At 50.4% G+C, this 23,482-nt stretch overlaps 1 protein-coding gene across 3 annotated transcripts in view; it reads right to left on the bottom strand.

Annotated features, from left to right (window-relative positions):
* The window catches only part of PCSK6 (proprotein convertase subtilisin/kexin type 6), a 167,736-nt gene extending 164,487 nt beyond the window's left edge, over positions 1–3,249 (bottom strand). For all 3 annotated transcript variants that reach the window (XM_064480521.1, XM_064480522.1, XM_064480523.1), the window contains exon 1: positions 2,935–3,249. In XM_064480521.1, the coding sequence (XP_064336591.1) occupies positions 2,935–3,249 (315 nt within the window). The remainder of the gene's footprint in view (positions 1–2,934) is intronic.
* Between the last annotated feature and the right edge of the window lie 20,233 nt (positions 3,250–23,482).

The following is a 23,482-nucleotide window of genomic DNA, read 5'->3' as shown; positions in this document are numbered from 1 at the left end:
GAATAAAATAATGCCATTTGCAAGAACATGGATGGAACTGGAGATTGTCATTCTAAGTGAAGTAAGTCAGAAAGAGAAAGAAAAATACCATATGATACTGCTTATATGTGGAATCTTTAAAAAAGGACGGAAATGAACTGATCTACAAACAGAAACAGACTCACAGACATAGAGAACAAATTTATGGTTACCGGGGTCGGGGGGAGGTATAAACTGGGAATTCGAAATTTGCACCTCTTGGGGAGTGATGGAAATGTTAGCTACCTTGATTGTGGTGGTGGTTTCATAGGTGTATACATCTAACAAAACTCAAAAAAAAAAAAAAAAAAACCACAGGAGTCTAAAAAGAAAAGAAAGGTGAATAACCACTGGTCTGAATTACCTTTGCACCATATAAAATAAACAAAGTCAGGTTATCAGTTGTAGGAAAGAGAGAAAGTAAAACAATCAAGCCAGGACATAGAGCCGCAAAGACCCATGAGAAAAGCAGGCCGGTGAGTCAGGGCCAGGACTGGGCAGGACACCAGCTGCCCCGCGAAGGGTTGGGGGAAAGAGTCACATCACACGGAGGAGATCTCGGGCCAGAAAACGGAGCAGCGGGAGTCCAAGCGCATGGAGCACAAGTGGCAGAGGTGACACGCTTGCTGTGCAGACGCAAACAGCTTCCGTCCTCTTGCTTAACTTCCCCTCAGTTTACTCACCTGTCAGTCAAAGCTAATAATACCCACATCTTATTTATGAGTCATAAATTCTCCTGGCTGAAAAAGGCAAATATGGTTTTTAAAGAGTCTTTATTGAATAGGTAGCTGTTGGAAGATTCCAGGCCTTTTCCACATTAGCAGTGTGCTTGGGGGAGGCGGGGAGAAAGCTGGTCTGGGGATAAAGAGTCACAGGCCCTCCTGAGTAATCACACACACGCATGCACACACAGACACGCACCCGCACACGCACATGCGCGGTGCGCCTGCCTTTGACACAGCTCTGATCCCAAACCAGCTAACCCCTCAGTTTGCGGACGCCTCCACAGTGCCACCCCACACTGTGCCTCATGAGCTGAGTGACCGGGCTGTGCACAGTCCACCCTGGCTGCACTGGACCAGGTAGTGCAGACTGAGGCACTCCCCAGGACGTGTCCGGAGGAAGCTTCTCTCCCACAGGCCAAAAGAGGACAGCAGACTTGGTGCACAAGCAACTCAGGGAGTCTGCCAGAAGTTGTCTCAAAGATCCGGCATGGCCAGGGGGTGGGGATCTTTGATTCCAGTGGCCAGGGGTTTTACGCCTCTCACGTGCAAGGTCTGGGAGCTCACAGCTCGACTTCAGTTCCCCTCTGCTCGTTTAATTATAAGAGCCAGAAGCCCAGGCGCTCTGTAATTTACTGGGCAGGTGAAGAGTCACTTTTCTCTGAAGACAAATTGCTGGGCCACCTGGGCAGAGTAGTGAAGTGTGGCAGGAGCCCGAGCCCTAAGCAAACAGGGGACACAAGGAACCAATGGGCCCTGAGGGGCGAGGTGGTCAGTCTGCACTATGAACCAGGGAGACTTAGGAACCAGAGAGAGAATCCAAGCTACTCTCCAAAGGCAAATCTTAAATCACAGGATGTCTGGAGAGACCCAAGTGGCCAAAATACAAAACAAAACCAAAAACAAGATGTACAAAGGATGTGACAGGTCCTTTCAGATGCCCTCTGGCCCACAGTGCGAAGTAGGGTTCAAACAGCTGAGTCTGCTTTCCCAGAAGGCCACACAGCTCATATTAGCAGCCCCAGAGCTCTGGGCTCCGGATGCAAAGAAATGTCATTTGCATCAGGGCCGCACCACACTTTGCTGGCTTCTGTCACGGATAATGATGGAACTAAATGTAACAGTGCCTGGTAGTAGGGTTTGAATTATGAGCCGGTGCATCTCTGTCACTTCTTCATCTCTGTGTAGTTTGGAAAAGATTTGTTAACCGCACTGAGAGGTCCCCCGTGGGACCGCACCCCTGACCCTGCGGCAGCCTCTCCAAAAACATAAATCAGGATCAATATCCTTCGCCCTCCACCCCCCGCCCCACTGTCACTCCGCGGGGCTGGGGCAGGCACAAGGGACCAGACTCCGAGGTCCTCTGGAGTTGGGCCACTTTCGTGCCAGGGGCCTGCCCGCTCTTGCTCACTGACAACAGGAGCCAGGGTGAGGCCGCGAAAGGGGTTTTGGCTCACAGGCCAGGGTCAGGCCCCGGGCAGGCGCTTCGCTGCCAGACAACACTGATCGTCCCAACACCCGCGCACAGTACACACTGTCACCGTCCCTACAGCTGAAGAAGATGGGGAAATGACTTGCCTAAGGTCAACAGGCTGCGACGCAGAGAGCAGGCGCAGAAGCCCAGAGACAAAGCAAACTACCCCAACCCCGCCACCGCCACCAGGGACCTGGAGGGGTTTTAAACGCAGGACTCCTGCCTGCGACCCTTTGCGCGGCTGCCTGGTCCCGGGCTGTCCAGAGAGCCTCCCAGGCCGCCCTCTGTCCGGGAGTCGCGGGCATTGAGGTCGCGCGCGCGTCACTCTAGGAGCCGCGGTCACCCTGGCCCGCGCGCAGGATCCGGGGTCCCGCGCCGCCAGTCCAGCTCAGTGGGCACTTCTGGCTCAGTGGGCACCTCCGGGTCACTGGGCACCGAGGGCTCCACAGGCTCCCCTCCAGCGCGGCAGGGCAGGTGTCCGAGCCCGGCCACCCTTCCGAGCGCAGGCGGCCCCGCCCGGGGAGCTGTCCCCGTCGCACCCGGCCCGCCCGCTAGTCCCCGCCAAGGGTCCCGCGCGCGCGGCGCTCCCAGCTGGACCCCCGGCCACGCGGGCCGCGCCGTCCGGGTCCTCTGCCCACACCGCCCGCAGGAGGCGCCCCCTCGTGCCGCGCCCGCCGGCGGCCGGGAAAGTTTTCGGCGCGCGGCGCCGGCCGCACTCACCTGGCCCAAGTTGAGGTAGCCGTGCGCCGCGGCCACGCGGTCCGCCGCGGCCGGGCCGCCCAGCACTTGCACCGCCCAGTGGTTGGTGTAGACGGGGCGCGGCGGCGGCGGCGGCGCGGAGCAGGCGGCGGGCAGCGCGAGCAGCAGCAGCAAGCGCCAGGGGCGCGGCGCGAGCGGCCGCAGCCCGGGCCCGCCGGCGCCCCCCGCGTCCGCGTCCGCGTCCGAGTCCGAGGCGGCGGCGGCGGCGGCGGCGGCGGCTGCGGCGGGCCGGGGCGGCGGCCGGGGCCCGGGCGCAGGCGGCGCGCGCGGAGGCATGGCAGCGACAGGCTGCGCGGCGCCCGAGCGGCGAGTGTGCCGGGGGGTGGGGTGCCGCCTTTTAAAGCCGCTCCGCGCCGGGGAAGCGCCGCCGCCGCCGCCGCCGCCGCCGCCGCCGCTGCGGGCGGGAGCGAGGGAGGAGGAGGCGGCCGCCGCCGCGCGTTCCCGCCCGCGCGGCCCGGCGGCGCCCCTGGGCCCGCGCTCCGCTCCGGCGCCGGCCCCTGGGAAACGCCCCCCCATCGGGAACTTCTCGCAGACTCTCTGGGCGCTCGGGACCCAGACAGGCCCGGGCGGCTTCAGCCCCGCGCGTCCACGAGCCCCGCCCCGGGAGGGCCCCGGGGAGGGCATCTCAGGTGAATCCCGCGCCCAGGTGCCCAGCCTGCGGGGGGAGTCAGGCCCGCCGCCGCCCACCCTTCGGGGAGCCAGGAGGCCTCCCTCACCTGATTTTGACCTCCTTCACATGAAGCCTTGCTGGCCTCAGCACTAGACAGTAGACTAGCCCTGGCCCGGGGTTCTGGACTCTAGGGGAAAGAGGTCACAAGAAAAGAGGGTCGTGGCCCTGTCCAGAACTAGGCATATTGAGAGGTGCAGAGATACTTGACAGATTAGCTGGGTTCGAGAGAAACCCAGGGGTACAGCCCCAAGGTAGTAGTCCACCTGGGCAGGCAGACGGTGCCTGTGAGTCCCCAGGCCCTCTCCTTCCCATCTGTGTCATCTTGCTGAGCGCAAGTCTCCACCTATAAACAGAGGTGACAATTATCTGTCCTGTAGGGTTGTTTTGAGCATGATGTGAACACTGGTCAGGCAATAAGCTTTTGATAAATGTTTGTTTCGATGAGTCCAGGGGCTGCCGTCTACTAGGTATTCACTAGAGGTGTAGATGCTTAAAAGCTCCCAGTGACCTGGGACCAGTCAGTGGGAAACTACATTGAACCATCCCGGCCCCTACTGCCCAAAGCAGCCTAGATTCCCACAGATACTGACCTGGTGTGCCCTGGAGATCTGTAGGGACGTTCACACCGTGAACAGGCAGATGGTGAGAGGTGAGGATGGCCTTGGGACCTTGTCTTCCGTTCCTCCCCAGGTGTGTTGGTCCCAACCCGCCCCTGGTGGAAAGGAAGCCTGTACCCTGATACAGGAGGGGAAACAAAAATAGACAGAGAAGGCCTTGAGGAGGGAAGGGAACCGTGATCTGATGCTCACTTTCTGGGAGCAGTTGCTGTTCTGTGAGTCTGTGGCTTGGCAGGTAGATGAGGGTGACAAGGAGCACGAGGGGTCCAGAAGAGCAGGATTCATGGGGAGATGGCTTCCCCAGGTCCTTCCCAGCCTCCCTCTCAGGAGCCCTTTGGTTTCATAACCCACATGATTCATCCTTTCTGCCAGTATGAGTCACCCCGAATGGAGGTGGGAGAGCGGGAGGTGTGGTGGGAGGCCCGACAGGGCGAGCCAAATTCTCATTCAAAGGGATCCCGCCACGGGCCCCTCTTGGAACCTGGGGATCGATTTCCCACACATTCTTCCCTTTTCTGCTCTAGATCAGCTTCTCCTCCCTCCACTCCCCTGGCCAAATGGGGTCCGCTCCCTGGGCAAAGGCTCAAGGCCAGCCCCACCATGCAGGATTCAGGCCACCTATTCCCCTCCTGCAGACACTAAACACTCTCCCGCCCCTGTCCCAGCCCAAGCGGGAGACAGGAGGCCCTCACGCTAGTGGGGCGGCCCTGCAGGAGACCACTCTGACCTATTGGGAAGAAACAGCCCCCAAACCCTCAGCCTGTCTCTTCCTGATGCCACCCTGGCTGCCCACAGAGGAGGGACACTGGATCGAGTCAGGGCCTGGATTAAAGACCTCACTCTGTCACTTACCAGCAACACATGCGATGACACCTGTCACCATCCTGGCCCCCACTGGCCAGCCTGTCTCTCGGCCCTGTCCCAATCCTGGGTTTTACTTCTTCAAGGGTGTGACCCTCTTCGAGATAATGCTACACTCACTTGCACATAATCCCCCCAAGACGGCAGTGATTTTGACAGGAAGAGATAAGGGTTTTTCCATAATAATTGAGTAGATTAAGGGATTCAGCCCACTGAACTGCGAGGGAGACTGAAATGCATCTGCATTTTTATTTGGAGGAATCCAAATCTATTTTATGAACAGATCTGCTCCTTTTGGACTAAAGTCTCCATTTATCGTGGAGATGCCTGGGCCACATCTCAACTTCAATGTTCTAGGAAGACCAGCCAGCATCCCAGAAGGAGCATCCTAAATCACATCACCTCCTGTATGTTTCCTATTGATTTGCAGGGTGACAGGACAGTTCAATCACTGAAGTACCAGCCCTTCGCATTGTGATAGGATCTGTAATAAGATTTGGCTTGTCTTCCTGCAGGGAGGGGATTTACCACTGACTCAGGCGCCATCTCTGCAGATGGTCCTCCAGAGCTGCACAGCTCTGTAGGGATGGTGGTGGAGGCGGCGGGAGGGCTGCTGTTTCCCTAGACTGAGATCAACCAGCCTGGGGATGGATAGGACCTGGACCAGAAAGGTGATTGGAGCCTCGTTACTTTTCAGAAGTTTGAGAAAACACTAACACAACGATATGACATGGAGACTAGTATCTTTCTCAATCAGGCAAGAGGAGGAGGCATCACTGGGGAGATGTTACTGCAGGATGTGTCCTTGTGCCCACAGTGACTCCTTTCCAGGGCTATTTGCATGCTGTCGTGCATTTTAAGCTCCCTGAAACTGGGGAGAATCTCACAGTCAGTGTTTTTCAGTTACCCCTGGCCGGGACTGAAATTGAGTTCTTCCCAGGAGACCTTGTGTTTGCTTCTGCCAGTGATCTGGAGCACAGGTCCTGAGACCCCTTTGGGACCACATGGGTGCTGTGACCCCCAGCTGAGAGCATCATGGCCAAGGTGGAGGCCAGGGGGCTCCCGGCTGTCCCTCTCTGGGGGTAGGTTTGTCTGTCACATTCTCCTGCACTGATGGTGCAGCCTCTCCCTGTTACAGCTTTACAGAGGGGTCCCTGTGACACTCCCCAACTTGGCCAATTTTCCTTTCTTAGTAATACGTAAAATACCGACATGTCCTCCACCCAAAAGTGTCTTAGATCTGGTGAAGATAGCATCAATGCCCTCAAGACACATAGCGGTAAAGATACCTGTTTCACTCTCAGATATATTTGACCTTTTTTTCTTGTGGCATCTATGAGTAGCCTACAGCAAAGGTCCAGATAGTGCGGTATTTTTAAGGAAAATACGTTGTGAATCCCTTGGCAAAGCAAAGGCTCTTCTGTTGCCTGGTTAGTTTGAAGTTTCAAATTCTACCTTCCTGTCAGGAGAACACCTGGGACTTTAGATGTCATCCCATTCTGAGGTGTGATACCTGGTGGGATGCGCAAAGGCATTCCACAGAGCTGACAGCCCCTCCAAGCCTGAATAACCCACATGGTCCCCGGCCCAGGGGGACAGGAGGTGCTGTAGCATGTTGGGGTCTTCCCCTCCCCCCATCATTCTCTGTCTGAATGCCAGTTTATCCAGTTGTCTCATCAGTGTGGGCTCCGATTCATATTGGGCTTTACTCCTTTCTGAGGGGCTGTCAGTCCATCTGGGGTAGGGGAGGCATGGAGCAAATCTGCCCACCTGACTCCCACCCACTCTTTGCCTCTCTGGTTGGACTTTCCCTATGTATCTAGATCCTCATTGTCTTGAGAAAGAGTCTTGTGAAAACGGCTTCTCTGGCAAAACAATTATCCAATTACCCTGAATCCAGCAATGATGTATCTCAGTGTTCCTTTCATAGACTCCCATGTGGAAATTTAGTATAACACTAGGAATTGAGGAGCAAAAAAAAAACAAACAAACAAACAAACAAAAACCCTGAGACTCCCTAAGAAGCCCTTCCCACCTAAGAAGGAGAATTTTGTGATTTCTCTAGTTTCCCTTCTTGCCTTGGCTTCCAGGAGGCTCAGAGCCACATGGGAGAGACCATCACTATTGTCTACTTTCTCCTTGCTGCTGCAGTCAGGAAGCCTTTAGTGACAAGTTCTAGAATGCCCAACTAAAAGGAGCACCAACAATAAAAACAGTTCACTATTTCATGAATAGGAATTTGGTGATGGATGGACCCAGGCTTGTTAATTCAGCTGTTCAGTGATCTCAGGGCTCAAGACAGCATTGGTGTACTTTGCCTGGCCTTCTCGCATGCGTAGGTAACTTCCCCAGACAGGAGCACCTCATCCTCTCAAGACAGCCTCCAGAGAACGAGGAGCAGGAATGGCCTACCCTCTCTTGGCTGTCTGTCACCTCTTTACAGAGGACACACCCGAAATGTCCAGCCCGTCTCACCTCGGGCCCCACTGACTCGAACTGGGCCACAAAGCCATCGCCCCTCCCAGGAATCACTGACAGAGTGGGCAGGGTTACCCAGGTGAGTTTGTATCAGTCTTGGCTTTTCTCCTGGGGAAACATTCCCCAAGCACAGTACTGCTCCGCATGGAGCCAGCAAGAAGCAGCTCTTGGAAGGCTGTCGGGTGGGCCTACCATCTCCTCCTCTCTCTTTCTCATTTTACTGCCTTCATATCGATTTTGTTAGGCACACGGCAGCCTGCAAATGAATATTTATTGCAAGGAAGGAGAGATGGGAGGAAGGGGAGGGAGGCATTGCCCCCCACCCCCACCCCACACCCAGCAGACCCTCAGGAGTTCACAGCGTTTTACCCAAGCCCAGCGTCCCGGCCATGGGATCTGTGTCTTACTCCTGGGTGAAGACAGCACTTTGATGCCAGGATGAGTTTTGGGTTGGTGGCCCGAGTACTCTTCCCAAGTGAGAGTAACTTAGGAACTCGGGCTCCCTCTCACAGGGCAGAAGATGGGGTGGCCGTGGGGGTTGCAGCCACAAGCCAGGAAGAGGAAGAGCTTGAAATCAAGGCCTTTCTAGACAACGGTTGACTGGGGAACCCGAGTGTAGAAAGAGATAACGGGGAATGTGCTTCTCAGGGGACACAAGGGAAGTGGCCAGGCTGGGTGGTGGGGAGGGGTGGGCTGCTGGGGTGCTTCCTGGAAGGTTCCCGCAGATCCCATCCTATAGCTGCTCTCTTACCTCAAAGCAACAGAGGCCAGAGGCCCCACTGCAGTTACTTCTCCATCCTTCTGCCCCTCTCCAGGCCACCCCTATCCTTTGACCCCGGTCCCCAGAGAACCATCCCCCGACCCCAACACCCCAGTCGGATCTGCCTCTGGCAACCACCCACACTGTGGACCCCCTTCGTCTTTTCCTTCTCCAGATCCTTGCCCTCTGCTGCACGTTTCCAGGGTGCCCCAACCCTGCAAAGGCGCCCCTACCCCTGTGGCCCCTGTCACCACCCCTCCCTCCTCTTGCCTTCATAAGAAGAAATCTTGGAGAAGGACCCTCACTCCTGACCCGAGAGTCGCTTTGGGCCCCACTCTCTGTGGAGTTGGCACCTGTGCCCGCAGCCGCCGCGAGTGGAGGAGACCCTCCACCCCCACCCCACCCACCCCCACCCCTGCCTGGTCTCCCTTGACCTCGTCGGCACCCACCTCCACAGTCCTGCTCAATCCTCACTCTTCTTTCTCAGCGACACTTTTGACCCTCCTTTCTCCGCCTCCCACTGCCACCCCAGCTCTCACTCTCAGCTGAGGCCTCAGTCCGTCTTTACCACCGACCTCATCCACCCACACCTGCTGGCTCTGCTCTCTCACCCCTGCTGTGGGCCTCCTGCTGAAGACCCTCCTCCAGTCCCGAGCAGACGCCACCCCATCTGGCACTCAGGGGTGTCCTTGCACCTGCCACTGAACCATCTCTGCGCACTGGTAGCCACGGCCATTATTCCATTCTCCTCCAAACAGCAGCTCCAGCAAGCTCCCCAGCTACCTGCCCTCTCATGTCTCTTCTTCCCTTTAGAGTAAAACAAAATTCTCAAAAAGCTGTACTGACCCCCTATCTCAGTGTCTCTCCTGCTCTCTTTTAAACCCACTTCAATCATGCCACCCCCTCACTGCCCGCCCCACCTCTGCTCACATCACCACCGGCCCGGTTGCTGCATCCTGGGTCAGTTCTCAGCCCTGGTCCTCGCAGCCCTTCCTGCAGCCCTTGATATCTGATCCCTGGAGTGTTTCTCGCGGGGCGCCAGACGCCCCCGGACTCTAATGGTCTTCCCACAGCAGAGGCTGCTCCTCAGTCCCCATTGCCGGCCCCTTCAAAGCTTCCAGGGCCCCAGGCCCTGGTTGTTGGGTCTTTTCTCCACCTCCACCCCCTGGTGATGCCAACCATCCACCGCGGCCGCGGGAGCCCTTACACGCTGGTGCACCTCCCACCTGCGCTCCAGACACCAGGACTCCTCCTCTTGGCACCTGAGGCTCCTCATACAAACCGAGCTCTTGGTCTTCCGGCCCCGCCTCCGCCCCCAGTCCCCAGATTTCCCGACATGGCAAAGCGCAGCCCCCTCTACCCCTCCTTCACCAGGCGGGGCCTCAGTGAATACGAGTCCGCGCAAGTCTCACCACCCCCGCCGCTGATCGCCCTGGGCCAGGCCCCCTCACCTCTCCCCTGCCATCACTGGTCCCCTAAAGGCCTCTATTCAGCCCTCGCCCCACCTCGAGTGCATCCTCAACGCAGAACATGTGAAATCCAAAGTCAATAGGCCCCACCTCTCCTCAGCCCAGAATCCCCCCTAGGCCTGCCGCCTCATGCGGAGCAATCTCAAAGTCCTTACCGCTCCAAAGGTCCCACATGACCAAACCCACCCTCCACCCCCACCATGCACAGTGGGGTCTGTCAGACACTAGAAGAGCCCTGGTTTGGGCTTCCCGGATGACGTGACTTTTAAGCTGAGCTGAGAGAAATAAACAGGAAATACCCAGATGAGTGGACATTAGTTAGGTCTAGTGGGAAAACAAAACCACACCAAGTGTTTACAAGAAGGGAGTCAGTAACAGGGGTGATGGAGGAGCTGGAATGGGGGAAGGAAGGCCTGGGATCAGCACTGTCTCCCCGACCCCTAGGTGGGTTACCCAGGTGTCACCTGGCTCTAGGCAGTGCACCCAGCAGTAAGAGCAGCATGTGCAAAGGCCCTGTGGCAGGAGGAAGGTGGAATGGGGAAGAGGGGCAGGGAAACTAATCATGAAAGGAGGGTAGCAGGAGAGGGGACAGGAGGATCAGCCAGAGGCCACGCTGTGACAGCTCCATCAACCCCCAGCAAGAATTTGGGCTTGACCCAAAGCAGAGAAGAGACACTCCCTCATTCCAGCCAGCCTGGCCTCGTGGCCCTCAAGCTCATATCTGCAGCTTTTCTCTGTCTTCAGAAGACCACACCTTGGCTCCCACACCTTCAGCTCCTTACTCAACATCTTCACTGTCTCTGGCCTCTTAAACGCCAGCCTCCTCACCTGCACCGCACCCAGACCCTGGCCTGGAAGGTTCCCTGTGACATTGACAGAAGTGTCATTCCCTCGGGGCCGAGGCCTCATCTGCGTATGCGGGCTATCAGGATAACTTCCCACGTGGTCTCTCCAGCTCCAGCTCACTGCCCCTCATCCCATCGACTGAGGGCTCCGTCCCCAAACCCCTCGTGATTCTGCTGAGACCATCGTGAGTCTTTGCGGCCAACAGGGTGGAGACCAAACTCAGGGCACAGCCCTCGCTGCCTTTACAAGCCGGTGCCGTCTTTCTTGCTCTGCCTGCCCCACCAAGGGCCACCCGCCTTCCCAGATGGACCAGCCAGTCAGGCCCAGGCTGCTTGGCTTCACCACTTCCTCCCGGGCGTGCCTTCACTCCTGTAGCCTCTTCCAGAACCTGGGTGAGGCCTGGATGTTCTGACGTGGGTCAGCAGGGCAGCAACAGGAATCCAATAGATTGAAAAACAAAATCCACTGGGGCCCTGGAGTTTTGCTATAAATGCGATTGCCAGCTGAAACCCTCAGTGTCACTCCTTCCAGGTTATGTGTCCCTCAGCATCAGATGACGGTGATTTTCCGAAAAGTCAAGACCTGACTGGTCAGAAGACCTGACTGCAGATATCCAGCAGACTCGGGGTGAGGGCAGCAAAGCTGGACTACGGGGGTGCAAAGGGGCTTTAAGATGAGTCAACATGTTAAGTGAAACAAGGGCCCCAGGGAAGAGAGAAGGCTGGTGACCATAGGCCCCAGGAAGCAAGACACAGAGGCATCCCGTTCCTTTCCATGTGCTCCGGGGACTTTCTGCTGATTGTCATGGGAGTTCCTGCAGGACTGCCCTAGTGCGGCCCCGCAGCCAGGTCCCTGAGGCAGGGCAGGGGAGCGATCAGGGCTGTGGGCTTCAGGTGGAGTGAGGAACCCAGCCAGGACACTCGCCGGCTGTGTCACTTTGGACGGTTCGCTTTGCCTCCTAGGCCTCCGTTTCCTCCCCCAGAGATGACACTTAAAATGGTTCCTCCTGCAGGGTTCGTGCTTAGCATGCACAAGGTTCTGGGTTCAATCTTCAGTGTCTCCATAAAAAAGTAATAATTATTATTAATAAATGAACCAACTACCTCCCCCCAAAAAGAATTTTAAAATTAAGTTTTAAAAATCACACCCCCCGAAAAATTTTTTTAAAAATAAAATGGTCCCTCCCAGTGCAGAGTGGGTAAGATCACTCCCACAGGACAGGGACCTGGTCGCTAGCGATCTGGCAGCCCAGCTCCCAAGATGTGTGTCTCTGGTTGGGCAGACCTGGCAGGGGCTGTGGTGACAGCAGAAGTGGAGGGGCGCGGTGCCGAGTTACTTTTAGCCGTTACTAAAACCGAGATGTTCACTGTTATCTTGCTTGGATCTACGCGGTGGATTTGGGGCTTCCAAAAAGCCACTGGAGGCTTTTTATACACTCTGCACTATTTATAATCTAAACTCTCCCAAATCCCCAGCCCAGCCCAAATCATTCCTGCTACGTGTTGCCTCCGCCCAGACCCACCCGCCGCAGAGAACCTGGCTGCGAGATCCATGGCCCCAGCAAGCCCATCACTCTTCTTCTTCCAGAAGCAAGACTCAGGAATTCCTCTGCCGTTTGAAGTCTGCCACGTGGAACCTCAGGGCCGCCGGCCAGCACACCCACTCCCTCCCACTCCCAGGAACCCCAGCGAAGCTGTTGGTGTCTGCCGTTCCATACTGGCTTTTGCAAAAGACTGAAAATTTGCTAGCCAAACAGTATTTCTGTGGCCCATGTGACGTCGGGTCTCGCTCTCTTCATCTGGATCGGGACAATTTCCCTTCTTTTTCTTTCTCCCTCTGAGCCCTTCTCCCTCTCTCCTGTAAGCTGCTCTCTCACCAGAAACCAGCACAAAGCAGCAGTGTGCTCGCTCCCAAGCACATAGCCATCCCAGGTCACAGGTGGTCACCATCGTCCTTAAGAAGAAAACTTCATTCAGTCCCCACCCTTGGGCACACCTCACTCACAGCTCAGATATGGTGCCTCTCAAAGTTCATGCAGGAGTTGGGGCACAAGCAGGACCAAGAGACAGCGTGGCAGGAAGGGATCTCAGGTCCTGTGCCATGAAATAGGCAGGGGAGTATCCAAACAGAGCAGAATTGCCCAGACAGAGATATAACGCTGCTATTAGAACAGAGATTTTTTTTTTAATTGAAGTATAGTCAGTTTACAATGTTGTGTCAATTTCTGGTGTACAGCATCATGTTTCAGTCATACACGTACATACATATTTTCCTTTTCATATTCTTTGTCATTATAGGTTACTACAAGATATTGAATGTAGTTCCCTGTGCTCTGCAGAAGAAACTTGTTTATTTATTTTCTGTATAGTAGTTAGTATCTGCAAATCTTGAACTCCCAGTTTATCCCTTTGCACCCCCTCTCCCTCTGATAACCACAAGTTTGTTTTCTATGTCTGTGCATCTATTTCTGTTACATAAATAAGTTCATTTGTGTCTTTTTTTTTTTTTGGATTCCACATATGAGTGATATCATATGGTATTTTTCTTTCTCTTTCTGGCTTACTTCACTTAGTATGACAATCTCCAGGTCCATCCATGTTGCTGCAAATGGCATTGTTTCATTCTTTTTTATGGCTGAGTAGTATTCTATTGTGTATATATGCCATATCTTCTTTATCCAGTCATCTGCCGATAGACATTGGGGGTGTTTCCATGTCTTGTATTGCTGCATCTGCACTGTAAATAGTGCAGACCAGAGATTCTTGAACTGACCATCTGGGTTCTCGTTCCAGCTCTGCCGTTTCCTAGCTGTGTGACCTCAGGCAAGTCAGTTAACCTCTCTGGGCCTGGGTTTTCCCAACCGAGAATAAACTGGGCACAACATTCAGGTTCGTCTCAAATGAGTCAGTGTAGATAAAGTGTTCCAACTTGCACCTCACACTTAGGTAGCATCATGGAAGAGCTACGATTATCAGGCAGAGGTCTGGTGATAGCTGACTGCTACTTGTCAGTGTACACGGTACTAGAAGTGTGTGTGTGCAGCTGTGTGAGCACTACGTGCATCTCCATAAAAGGAGGTGCTCCACATCCCAGACCCAGAAGGAGCACACAGCTTGGGGGAACCAGCCCCGTCCTGATGTGCGCCTGATAAGGAGGAGAGAACCAGGCAGGGAAAGAAGGAGGAAGGAAGGGCCCAGGCAGAGAAACACACTCACGTTCTCCTGAGGTCTCTGTAAGGCTTTGGGTGCATGTGTGTCTCATTTGCTTTTAAAGCCTCCCTATACACTGCTTATCATTTCTCCTGGTTCACAGATAAAAGGGCCAAGGCTCAGAGGGAGGAAGGGCCCTGCCTGAGGCCTCTGACCCCCCCCTGAGGTTAAGTGAGCTAGCAAACGTTTCAGTAGGGGTGGAAGGGTGGTTGTGAAGGCACAGAATGAAGGACAGAGGCAGGAACCACATGATGCCCAGGTCCCTGTCTCTTCCCTTCGGACAGTGAGGGAGATCTGGGGGTGACCTTCAAGGCATGTGATGCCTTGAGGGAAAGGAAGTTGAACTCTGTGGCCAGGAAATCCCTGGGTCAGCAGAAACAAGGGACAGGCCTAGGGAAGTCACTGGTCATCAGTGAGCATCTGTGGCACCCTTACCCAGGGCTGTGTTCCTGGGGTACTCGGAGTCACTCCAGAACCACTCCCTGGGGATCAGCAGGCCACATTGTTGCCCCCTAGAGGAGACAGAGGGAAAGAGAAGCTGTGTGTGGACACCTGGCCACCTGGGGGACCACCAGCCTAGAAGCTGCGTCCGCTCTCTGCCTGGTCACTCCCCAGACCGCTCTGTCAGACGAACTCAAGAAAGTGAGTCCCTTGAGTAGTGGCCAAACTAGTCCTTTAGGATGGAAAACCCAAAGAGGCCCCTGTTACATTCTTCCAGAAGCAGCTGTGTGGCTACATCTGAGGACATGCCTTGTCTATGAGCTCAGGCTTGAGGTTTTTATAGAGTGGTTGAGAGGCTAGCTGGTAGTGTTTTCAGATGAATACTAGATGCCAAGTTGAAGTTGAATTTCAGTTAAACAATGAAAAAATTTTTCAGGATAAGTATATCCCACACGATAGTTGAGATATACTACTAAAATGTTATTTACCTGAAATTCAAACTTACCTAGCTAGCCTATATTTTTATTTACTAAATCTGGCAACTCTAGATGGAGAGCAAATGTTTGTGCTGGAATTACAGAGGGTGATATATCGCTAATATTTTAAAAAGAAGTACCAGGCTAAGGTTTTGGTTTAAAAATTCAGGACACTTTCTGATGGGGCCAGGAATCAAGGCAACTCCAACCATTCCAAGTGTCTTGCTTTCATCTTTTTGATGCCTTCCTGCTGAAGGACAAGGCACTCTGTCTATCGAGGGTCTGGGAACATCTTTCTGCCCCTAGTGTCTATTTAAGCCTACCCCTGCCCGTGGCATTTGGAACTGGAATGATAACTTTTTTAAAAAGAAAAAGAAAAAGAAAAAGAAAAAGTCTTCTCTCTGGGGCAGCATTCAGATGCCCATGCGCTCTGCCATCAAATATGAACATTCTCTTAAAAACAAAAATTACGGTGCACTTAAAAAGGAGCATGTTATGTCAGCACTGGTGATAAGACAATTTATTACTGTCTACAAAAAGAAGGCTCTAATGACGTGGTGGAAGCCAGCTCAGCCGGCTGTAAGTTATGAGCCATTCTCTCACTGGCAAAAATAAATCCTCTTGTCAGTCACCGTGCTCCCCGCCCCGACAGGCCAGCGGGCTGCGGGAGCCACAGAGTCCAGAGGCACAAGCCCGTTACCGGGGAGAGCTGCCCACCCATGTGCACGGACCCTCGCACCATCTACATCACATCTTCGGGACCCTTGTCTGAAAAGGAGTAGGACTAGAGATCAGAAGGCTCGTCGGGACCCCCTGCTTTGAAGGAGACCCCTTCACCTCTCTGAGATGTAAAATGAAGGAGTTGGGCTGAAAAGTTAAACTCACAGGTAGAGCGGTTCCCGCGGGGGTCTGCTGTCTGTGAAGTGATGAGCCTCCTGAGCGGGGAGGGATTAAAGAAGAGCCTGGGGGCGCCTGTTGGAGACATGGAGGAGGGGCTTCCTTCACCCTCCAGGAAGCTGAACTCACAGCAACTCCCAGGGCCAACTCCCCAGTCCCAGAAGTCAATGTAAACAGCACCAAATCCCACCCACCTGCCTTTGGCCAAACTGGTCAGTGCTCGACGGCATCCCCTCAGGGGACTCACCGCCTTCCAAAAGGGAGCGGGGCGACCAGCCCCCTACCGCGAGGGCAGGGTTTTAAGTGCCACGGGCAGGAGAGCTTGCCTGGAGCTCGCTGCCTGAGACACACGTGGATGCTTCCAGATGGGCAGAGATGTGCCCACCATGAGTCAATAATATGGGCAATCGAATTTATGACTAAATTCGTCTTAGGTCTGTGAGCCTGGGGTTAAATGTTTTCATAGATTGATTGAAGGACTAGCTGGTAGGGCTGCCAGATAAATACTAGATACTGGTTAAATTTGGATTTCAGATAAACGATGAGAAAATGTTTTTAAAGCATAAGTCTATCCCACACAGTAGTTGGGATAGACTTACACTACTAAAGGGATTTATTATTTATCTGAAATTCGAACTTACCTGGCTGTCATGTATTTTTATTTGCTAAATCAGGCAACTCTAGATGGGGAACAAATACTTCAGCTAGAATTGGGGAGGGTGATGTAGCACCAATATTGTTTTTAATTTATTTTTAATTAAATTAATTAATTATTTTTTAACCAGGCTTTTGGTAGGGGGAGCGAGGAAATTAGGTTTTGGCTATATTCCCCATGTTGTACACCTTGTAGCTTATTTTATACCTGAGAGTTTGTACTTCTTAATCTTAATGGATTAATTTATTTATCTTAATGGAGGCACTGGGGATTGAACCCAGGACCTCATGCGTGCTAAGCACACATTCTGTCACCTCTCACGCCCTCACCCACCGTACCACCAATATTTTAAGAAGAAGTGCCAGGCTAAGGTTTTGGTTTAAAAATTCAGAATGCTTTCTGATGGGGCCAGGAATTTAGGCAACTCCAACCATGAAAAGTGTCTTGCTGAGCTCGGATACAGCCCATTAGGCATCCAGACAGATGAAAATAGAGCATAAATAAATAAAAACAAAGAAAGAGACAGACAGGGAGGGAACATCTGAGACCATCATAATAAGCCTTGGGGCCTCGGGCAGCAGCGTCCGTGGGACAAGTGGAGGCTCAGAGGCTGCTCACGCCAGGAAGGCTCTGGAGCTGGTCTACTGGGAAGGGTCTGGATGACCCGGGAAGAGCCCCTTTGCCTGCCCATCCCCCTCCCAGTCTGGCCTCCATGGGCTCTGTGTTGGGCAGAGCAGAGTGACAGGGACCTTCTGCTATGCTCCATCCGCCTCTCCCCTCCTCATTGTCCCCACTCCCACCAGCAACCCCGACACCTCAGCAAAATGGACCACTGCCCACGTCAGAGACGCCCCTCCCCAACAATTCTTATGTCTTCTATTTTGTTCTTTCCTTCACGTCTTATCTGTTTTCCTCGAGTTTTCAATTGTTTTTCCTCCATTTTTTTTACTGATCCCGCCCTCCACCAATGTTTTTCTGCGAGTCAGCAAGACATTTATTTGTCCCTTATTGTGGAACATGCGTGGGGCAGCTCGGACACCAGGCTGCAGGCCACAGGGACACATACTGCCCTTTGCAGTGAGGAGTCCAGCACCGCAAAGAAATGTCAACAGCCCTGTCTTCTGGTTCCAAAAATGAGGTTGTTGGAGTCAAGGGGGAAGGGGTTGGGTCAAGGGTTATCGACCATGGTTCTATATTAACCAGCCCTTCTGAGTTTCTCTAGAATAATGACCATGTTTGGACTGTCGACATCAAGGCTGTAAACCACCCGAGGCTTGTCTGAATCATGGGTTAAACTGGATCCACAAGAGAGGGTCTCATTGAACTGTTTTCTAATAATTTGCAAGTTGGTCACCCACGTTGGCTGTACACCTGTCACACTGTGCTAACCATGAGTTCTGACCTGTCTACGCTTCATCAGGTTAACAGAGAGCTGGCTGTACCTGCCCCCGCTGAACACAGAACTCTTTCTATTCTGTATTATTATGTGCTTTTACCCAGACACAAATGACGGCTGGAGGCAGAGAAGCAGGTCAGGGATGTCCCCCAGATGAGCATGTTAAAAGGCAAAGAGCCATGGAAATGTCACCAACTTGTGCTGCCTGCCCATCATGGGAGTGCGTTTCCAGCCGAGTGCATCTTCAGGGACATCCTCCCCTCCCCGAGCTCCATCAGGCAAGGGGAGGCTCCCTGCTGACTGTCACTGGGAACGTGGATCGCACTCTGGCAGGGTGGCTTCTTCCTTGGTCTGAGGAGCAGTCAGGATGTGCCGCATCGGTAGGTGTCTGGGCACCATTCAAAAAAAATTTTTGTTTGCTTGTTTTTCTGTGGGCGGAGGTAATTAGGCTTACTTATCTATTTATTTGATGGAGGTACCGGGGATTGAACTCAGGACCTCAGGGATGCTAAGCATGTGCTCTATGACTGAGCTATGGCCTCCCCACCCCGGGCACCTTTTAGACCAAGTATCAATAGCTCATCTTGGTCCCCCAGTTCTCTTCCTGATGGTTTCGCATGAAGGCGATGTGGTTTCTCATTTTAATTGGTGCAGCCGTGCTCACTGACCTCCACGCAAACACACTTCATTCAGAGCTTTTCCCACAGATACCAGGCAAAGGGTCTGGCCCTCAGCCCCAAAGGCACAGCTAACCAAGTGGTCATTAAAACTAAAAAAAATGCAGTCAACAAGGACCTACGGTATAGAAGAGGGAACTATATTCGATTTCTTGTTATAACCTACAATGGAAAAGAATCTGAAAAGAAAAGATTATCTGTCTGTATATATATAACTGAATGACTTCGCTGTACACCTGAAACTAAGATTCTAAATTAACACAACTTCAATAAAAACTTTTTTAAAAATAAAGCAATCAAGGTAAAATCCTAAGTGCAAGTAAAAAAGACAAGGACACTGAAAACAGTCTGAGGCAGTTAGCCAGATGGGCCACACTGTTGGCCGGGTGAGAATGTTTTTCCATGTGAGACAGGTAAGTGATCTTGGGGACTCTGCCATCACCCTGGAACACCAGAGCTGATTTAAAGGTTAGAGCATTCACTGATGCTGAAATTCAGGTGTCCCCCAGCTGTCTGTGCCATCCTTCTACAACTCGGTTATCCAGGTGGTTAGGGTGGGGGTAGGGCCAGAGATCACTCTGAGGGCTGTGCCCACCTCCCTGCTGTTTCAGATGCCCCAGGTCCCTTGCCCTACGATCTGGGCTATTCAACAAGGTCCATGGGGGGCTTGGGTTGGCATGCTAGAAGTCATACGAAGTAGGAACTTCCTCCCACTAGAGGGGTGGAGGACTGGGCAAACAGGGTTTCACCTGCCAGGTGGCAAGTCTATGGGCCAACTCAAGAGGGGACTCTTGGTGAGGATCCAGAGGTGGCTGCGGGTTATGTAAACAGGAAGCAAAAAGGGTCTCCACATCTTTTGAACTGAACTGGGCTTTCTGGTATGATTCTCTCTTAATATCAGCACACCAGGGACTCTCTGAGAACACTGCAGAGAATTGTCAGAACAGGTCCTGGCTGGTGGTTGGTTCTATCGCTGAAGGTCATAGCAATGGACTTTTTCTTACACTTAGCCTTTTGTTAAGGTCTTCTAAATCACATTATATAAAAACCAACTGAGTTTTAATACATGTGCTTTATAAACAATAAATGCTGGAGAGGATGTGAAGAAAAGGGAACCCTCCTACACTGTCAATGGGAATGTAGTTTGGTGCAGTCACTATGGAAGATAGTATGGAGATTCCTCAAAAAACTAAAAATAGACTTACCATATGATCCTGCAATCCCACTCTTGAGCATATATCCAAAGAAAATTCTAATTCAAAAAGATATTTGCACCCCAATGTTCACAGCAACATTATTTACAATAGCCAAGACTGGGAAACAACCTAAATGTCCATCAACAAATGACTGGATAAAGAAGTTGTGGTATATTTTTACAATGGAATACTACTCAGCCGTATAAAAGAATGAAATAATGCCATTTACAGCAACATGGATGGACCTGGAGATTGTCAAATGAACTTTTTTACAAAACAGAAACAGACTCACAGACATAGAAAACAAACTGATGGTTACTGGGGGGAAAGAGGGTATGAAGGGGTAAATGTGGAGTTTGAGATTTGCAGATACTAACTACTATGTATACAATAGCTAAAAAACAAATTTCTTCTTTATAACACAGGGAACTATATTCAATATCTTATAGTAACCTATAATGAAAAAAAAATCTGAAAAGGAATATATCTATGTGTACGTATGATTGAAACATGATGCTGAATACCAGAAATGGACATTGCATTGTAAACTGACTACACTTCAGTTAAAGAAAACATAAAAATAAGTAAATAAATAAATAAATAAATAACCTAATTACCTCCTCCCCCAAAAAAAGAAGAAAAAAAAAAAAAAAAGAAAATGGTGTTCCATATAGTGGGGAAAAAAAAGACCAATACTCTCATTAAAAAAAAAAAAACAGCTGGTAATTTTGGTTCATAGTCCAGACATTTCACTTTTCTTATATCCCCCTGGTACACGCATGTGCACCCATCCATACACACATACACACACTCAAACACACATACACACACACACATAGCCATCAGAACAATGCCCGTCCATTGTAAGCTGGTCTTTAATTTTTGGGTGGGAAGTCCTACTGAGGAAGGGACTGTCTCCCCTTCCCCCAGCTAGGCCACCATGCTGGAGCCTGATGACAAGTGGATGACAAATGTTGAAGACCCTCGTGTCCTGCTGGTCTAAGAAATTGCTTTTCACTCTCAACAAGTATCCATATTAAGTTTTCAGCCCACAGAGTTATTCACAATGCAACTGCCTCATGCCAGTCCCAGCCTGTCAATAACCAACCTTGTGGTTCTTATTATGATTGCAAGACACTCTTCAGCAATAATCATCAGGACACTTTGAAAAAAATAAAGGTTTATTGCTTACGGGACCTGGAAATTATACAGCATACCTGGGGCCACATGGGGGAGAGAGAAAGTTCTCGGGCCCCAGGTTATACTTTTATAGGGGTTTAGGGGAAGGGTTTAGAGTTTCACAGACTTCCTCTTTATTGGTGAATTTAATTTTTTTTTTGAAAGAAGGTCATTAGGTCTACTTATTTATTGTTAGTTTTTTTTTTTTTTAATGGAGGTACTGGAGATTGAATCCAGGACCCCCTGCATGCTAAGCATGCTGTCTATAATTTGAGCTATACCCTCCCCCGTTATTGGTGAATTTAAGACACAAGAGCACGAAGAGAAAAAACAAGCAGTCAGAATGGTCAGTTATTGAAATCAACCAAGACCTCTAAAACACAGGCGCCTCGGTGGAGGAGGTGGCCCGGCTGTCTATCTAGCCCTGTGGCTGGCAGTGAGTTTGCTGAGACAGCGGACTTTGAAGTGGATGCCTGTTTCAAAGGGATGCCTGGACAATCAATGCTTAAGTCCGGCACTAGCATTACAAAACAAACAAACAAACAAACACAAAAAACTGTCAGGGCTTACACTACATCAGCATTTTATGTTATTCACTGAAAGCATTTCAAAACACTTTTCTGAACATGCACAGTAGAAGATGGCATATAAAGAAAAGCAAAACCCACCCAGTTTATTCCCTTTCCCACCCATAGTCCCAGAAGCAGTCATCTTGAACCATTTCTGCATTTGGTCTGCGTATCTGGTGGTGAGCATCCTAATTTTAGCATACTTATGTCTCTATCTTTTTTGTTTTAATTGAAGGATAATCAGTTACAATGTGTCAATTTCTGGTGTACAGCATAATGTCTCAGTCATTCTTTTTCAGATTCTTTTTCATTAAAGGTTATTACAAGATAGTCAATATAGTTCCCTGTGTAATACAGAAGAAATTTGTTTTTTATGTATTTTTATATATAGTGGTTATCATTTGCAAACCTCAAACTCCCACATTTCTCCCTTCCCACTCCCTTTCCCCTGGTAACCATAAGATTGTTTACTATGTCTGTGAGTCTGTTTCTGTTTTGTAGATGAGTTCATTAGTGTCCTCTTTTTTCTTTTTTTTAAATTGCACATATGAGTGATATCATATGACATTTTTCTTTCTCTCTCTGGTTTACTTCACTTAGAATGATGATCTCCAGGTCCATCCATGTTGCTGCAAATGGCATTATTTTATTCTTTTTAATGCTGAATAGTATTCCACTGTATAAATACACCACAACTTCTTTATCCAGTCATCTGTCGATGGATATTTAGGTTGTTTCCCAGTCTTGGCTATTGTAAATAATGCTGCTGTGAACATTGGGGTGCAAGTATCTTTTTGAATTCGAGTTTCCTCTGGATATATGCCCAGGAGTGGGATTGCTGGATCATATGGTAAGTCTAACAGAATTACCATACTGTTTTCCATAATGACTGCACCATTATGTCTCTGTCTTGATAGTCAACTTGACTCCTTGCAATGAAACACAGGGCTTTAGCTAACTTACACTATATCCCCTCCCTAATGTTTGACAGTTTCTATTTTAATTTTTCTGTTGATTACTTTGTAACTTTCAGTTTCATGCCAAACTCTTCATAGTATATTATTTTCAGACAATCTATTAATTTCTCTCAACTATACCTTCACAACTTTTACACTGTCAGAGTTGATAGTTTTATATATTATTTTATGAACATAATTAAGTCTTTCATGTTTTGCACATAGGCTGATTTTTTAAATCTAAAAAACAATAAACACTGTTTATGCTAGAATGACTTCGTAAATACTGTTCCTGCAAAGTCAATCAGTGAGGTAGGATTTTAGTTCCTTCTCTGTGATTCCAGTGGCACTAAGTACAGGCCACAAGAATGGTCAATTATTGAAGTCATGCCACTTGTTTCCTTCACATTTAGACATGGACGTGAGTTTCTTACATTGCTTTTTTGCTCTTCTTGGATTTTTTATTTGCCTTATTTTTTCTTTGCTAGATCTTTGCAATTACCAAGCCTCTTCATCATAACTATTTCTTGAAGCTTTTTGCTGGAATATATCCTGCAGGAACAGAAAGAGTGCTTTGGAGATAAACTTTCTGAGTCTTTATAAATCTAAATGCATAACACTTTTTCTGTATATAGAATATTGGGTTTTAAATTATTATATTTTCCAGAATGTTTTCTTCTACTAGCCAATGTTCCTAAGATGACTGAGGTCAGTATTATTTTTCCTCTTTCAAGGATGACTTCTTTTCTCCTGGAAGCTTTAGAAATTTCTCTTTTTGTTTGATGTGCTGAAATATCTTGAATCTGTATCAAGGTATGAATCCTTTATTCTTTGTCTTACTTGGAACTTGAAGGGTCTTTTAGTCTGGCGGTAACTATCTTTCTTCAGTTCTGAGAAATTTTCTTCTAGTGTGTCTTTATTCTTTTAATTTTAATAGAAGTTGTACATTTACATGGTTATAAAAATTAAATAGATCTACAAATCTTACAATGAAGTTGCTAGTTTCCATCCCATGGCCCAGAAGCCACTACTATTCATGCTTTTAGCCTCCAGTATTTACCTCTGTGTTTCTAAGTAACATGCTGATAACTCACTTCTTTTTAGTGCTGGATAGTATTCCATTGTATGGATGTACCACAGCTTATTTATCCATTCTT

This window comes from Camelus dromedarius, chromosome 29 (assembly GCF_036321535.1).
Source record: "Camelus dromedarius isolate mCamDro1 chromosome 29, mCamDro1.pat, whole genome shotgun sequence".
Classification (NCBI taxonomy): Eukaryota; Metazoa; Chordata; class Mammalia; order Artiodactyla; family Camelidae; genus Camelus; species Camelus dromedarius.
This window is presented reverse-complemented; position numbering and strand designations above follow the sequence as displayed.